The sequence below is a fragment of the Haliaeetus albicilla genome, chromosome 30 (genome assembly GCF_947461875.1).
Source record: "Haliaeetus albicilla chromosome 30, bHalAlb1.1, whole genome shotgun sequence".
NCBI classification, from domain to species: domain Eukaryota; kingdom Metazoa; phylum Chordata; class Aves; order Accipitriformes; family Accipitridae; genus Haliaeetus; species Haliaeetus albicilla.
The window spans coordinates 2,480,830-2,483,125 of NC_091512.1; the positions used below are offsets into that span (position 1 = coordinate 2,480,830).

Here is a 2,296-nt window from a genome sequence, read left to right on the forward strand (position 1 = left end):
GAATAACCACCAAGTCATGTGCCTGCTGCTGGCTATCAGATTCTCAGGCAGAAGTGATGTCATAGTCAACATGCCAGCCATGTGTCTGCTGATGGCCAATGACCCCAAGAGATTGGAGATTCCAATGACCTCACACTTGCCTTCATGGCCACGTGCCTCCTACTGGCCTATGAGCTTCTCAGACATAATTGGTGTCGGAGTGATAGCCCAACCCATCAGCCTTCTTGTGGCATGTCAACTGACCAGACTGAAGTAACCTCACCGTGATCTTCCAAGCCACGTGCCTGCTGCTGTCCCATCATGTACTCAGGCAGAAGAGGTGTGAGAAGCCATATCCGAGCCCTCGTCCTGGATGGGCCTACCAGGTAGTTGGGGAAAGGGATTCTCACAATCAACACGCTTTTGCTGGCCTGTCAGAGACACTGGCAGATGTGAGCATCAAAGCACATATGCCAGCCATGATTCAAGGGCTGACCTATCAGCTCCTTCAGAAAGAAGTGACCTCACAGTCCCTTTCCCAGCCATGTTCCTGCTGCTGGCCTATCAAGAAACACCAGAAGAGGCTGACCCTGTAATGAGATATATTATGAGTCCTATGCAAAAAACAGACAGTTTATTGCTGCTCAAAAGCATCCAGTGATTAGTTTTCTCAGGGCATCCTTGATCTCATGGTTTCTCATGCTGTAGATGAGGGGGTTCAAGGCTGGAGGCACCACTGAGTACAGAACTGCCACCAGCAGGTCCAGGGATGGGGAGGAGATGGAGGGCGGCTTCAGGTAGGCAAACATTCCAGTTCCTGTAATCAAGGAGACAACGGCGAGGTGAGGGAGGCACATGGAAAAGGCTTTGTGCTGTCCCTGCTCAGATGGGATCCTCAGCACAGCCCTGAAGATCTGCCCATAGGACAGCAAAATGAAAAGAAAACACCCAACAGCTAAACAGAAAGTAACTACAAGTAAACCAATTTCCCTCAGGTAGGCATCTGAGCAGGCAAGCTTGAGGATCTGTGGGATTTCGCAGAAGAACTGGTCCACAGCATTGCCTTGGCAGAGTGGTAGTGAAAATGTATTGGCAGTGTGCAGCACAGCATTGAGAAACCCACTGCCCCAGGCAGCTGCTGCCATGTGGACGCAAGCTCTGCTGCCCAGGAGGGTCCCATAGTGCAGGGGTTTGCAGATGGCAATGTAGCGGTCATAGGCCATGACAGTGAGAAGAAAATACTCTGCTGAGATCAAAAAGATGAACAGAAAGACCTGTGCAGCACATCCTGCATAGGAGATGGCCCTGTTGTCCCAGAGGGAGTTGGCCATGGCTTTGGGGACAGTGGTGGAGATGGTGCCCAGGTCAAGGAGGGAGAGGTTGAGGAGGAAGAAGTTCATGGGTGTGTGGAGGTGGTGGTCACAGGCTATGGTGGTGATGATGAGGCCGTTGGCCAGAAGAGCAGCCAGGTAGATGGCCAGGAAGAGCCAGAAGTGCAAGAGCTGCAGCTCCCGCGTGTCTGCAAATGCCAGGAGGAGGAACTGGGTGATGGAGCTGCTGTTGGACATCTGCTGCCTCTGGGTGTGGAGCACTGAACAGGGAGGCAAGGGCAATGACAAGTTAGGTCATTATTCTCTGACCAAAATCAAATCCATTTCTCATAACACATGTTCACCGCATTTTTTCCATTTCAACGAGATCTCTCTGTGGATGAAGCTCTAGTTGGTGCTGGCTGAGTGTGCCGTGAGGAGCAGGACTTCTCCCTTCTGGCTGTCAAGGAGTCAGCCCTGCTCTGTAGCAGTGGCTTTATTGGAATGGTGTCCTTTGGGGGGGGCGAGTCCTGGTGTTTGAATTGGTCAGATGAATCTGCTCCTAATGTAAAAGTGCTTGTCAGCACCTGCACTCCCAGGGCTCAGAAACCACAATCAAAAGAGTATTTGGGGGGGAAGGGGGGATGTTACAGCTCCTCCCCATCTCACCTGGTAATATTCTTGGATTTCAGAAACTTTCGTCATTTCTGCTGCACTTGGAAAAAACTAAAAGTGTGTCCTGTGAGGCAATAGGATTGCCTGTGGCTTAGTGCAGAGCGAGGAGAGCTGGTCTGTCATTCTGTCTTGTTGCCAGATACCCTAGGCTCTCACCTTTCTGAGATGGAGGGTATTCACACCCGTGTTAACCTGAAAAGACTCCAGGCATTCCTGAAAGCAGAGAGACCCACTGTCCAACAACAAGTGTCTCCCCCTGTCTCAAGGGCTCTGCACCCCACCTCTTGCCAAGGACACACATGGTTAATTTGACAAATCCAACAGCATTTCAT

At 51.1% G+C, this 2,296-nt stretch overlaps 1 protein-coding gene across 1 annotated transcript; it reads right to left on the reverse strand.

Annotated features, from left to right (window-relative positions):
* Positions 1–623: 623 nt before the first annotated feature.
* LOC138682978 (olfactory receptor 14A16-like) lies at positions 624–1,613 on the reverse strand. The gene has a single exon (XM_069774500.1). It carries the CDS (start codon positions 1,545–1,547, stop codon positions 624–626), a length of 924 nt encoding a protein of 307 aa, XP_069630601.1. The 5' UTR covers positions 1,548–1,613.
* Between the last annotated feature and the right edge of the window lie 683 nt (positions 1,614–2,296).

Coding starts and splice junctions, on each gene's coding strand:
- LOC138682978 (XM_069774500.1), bottom strand. CDS start 1,547: ATGTCCAACAGCAGCTCCATCACCCAGTTCCTCCTCCTGGCATTTGCA.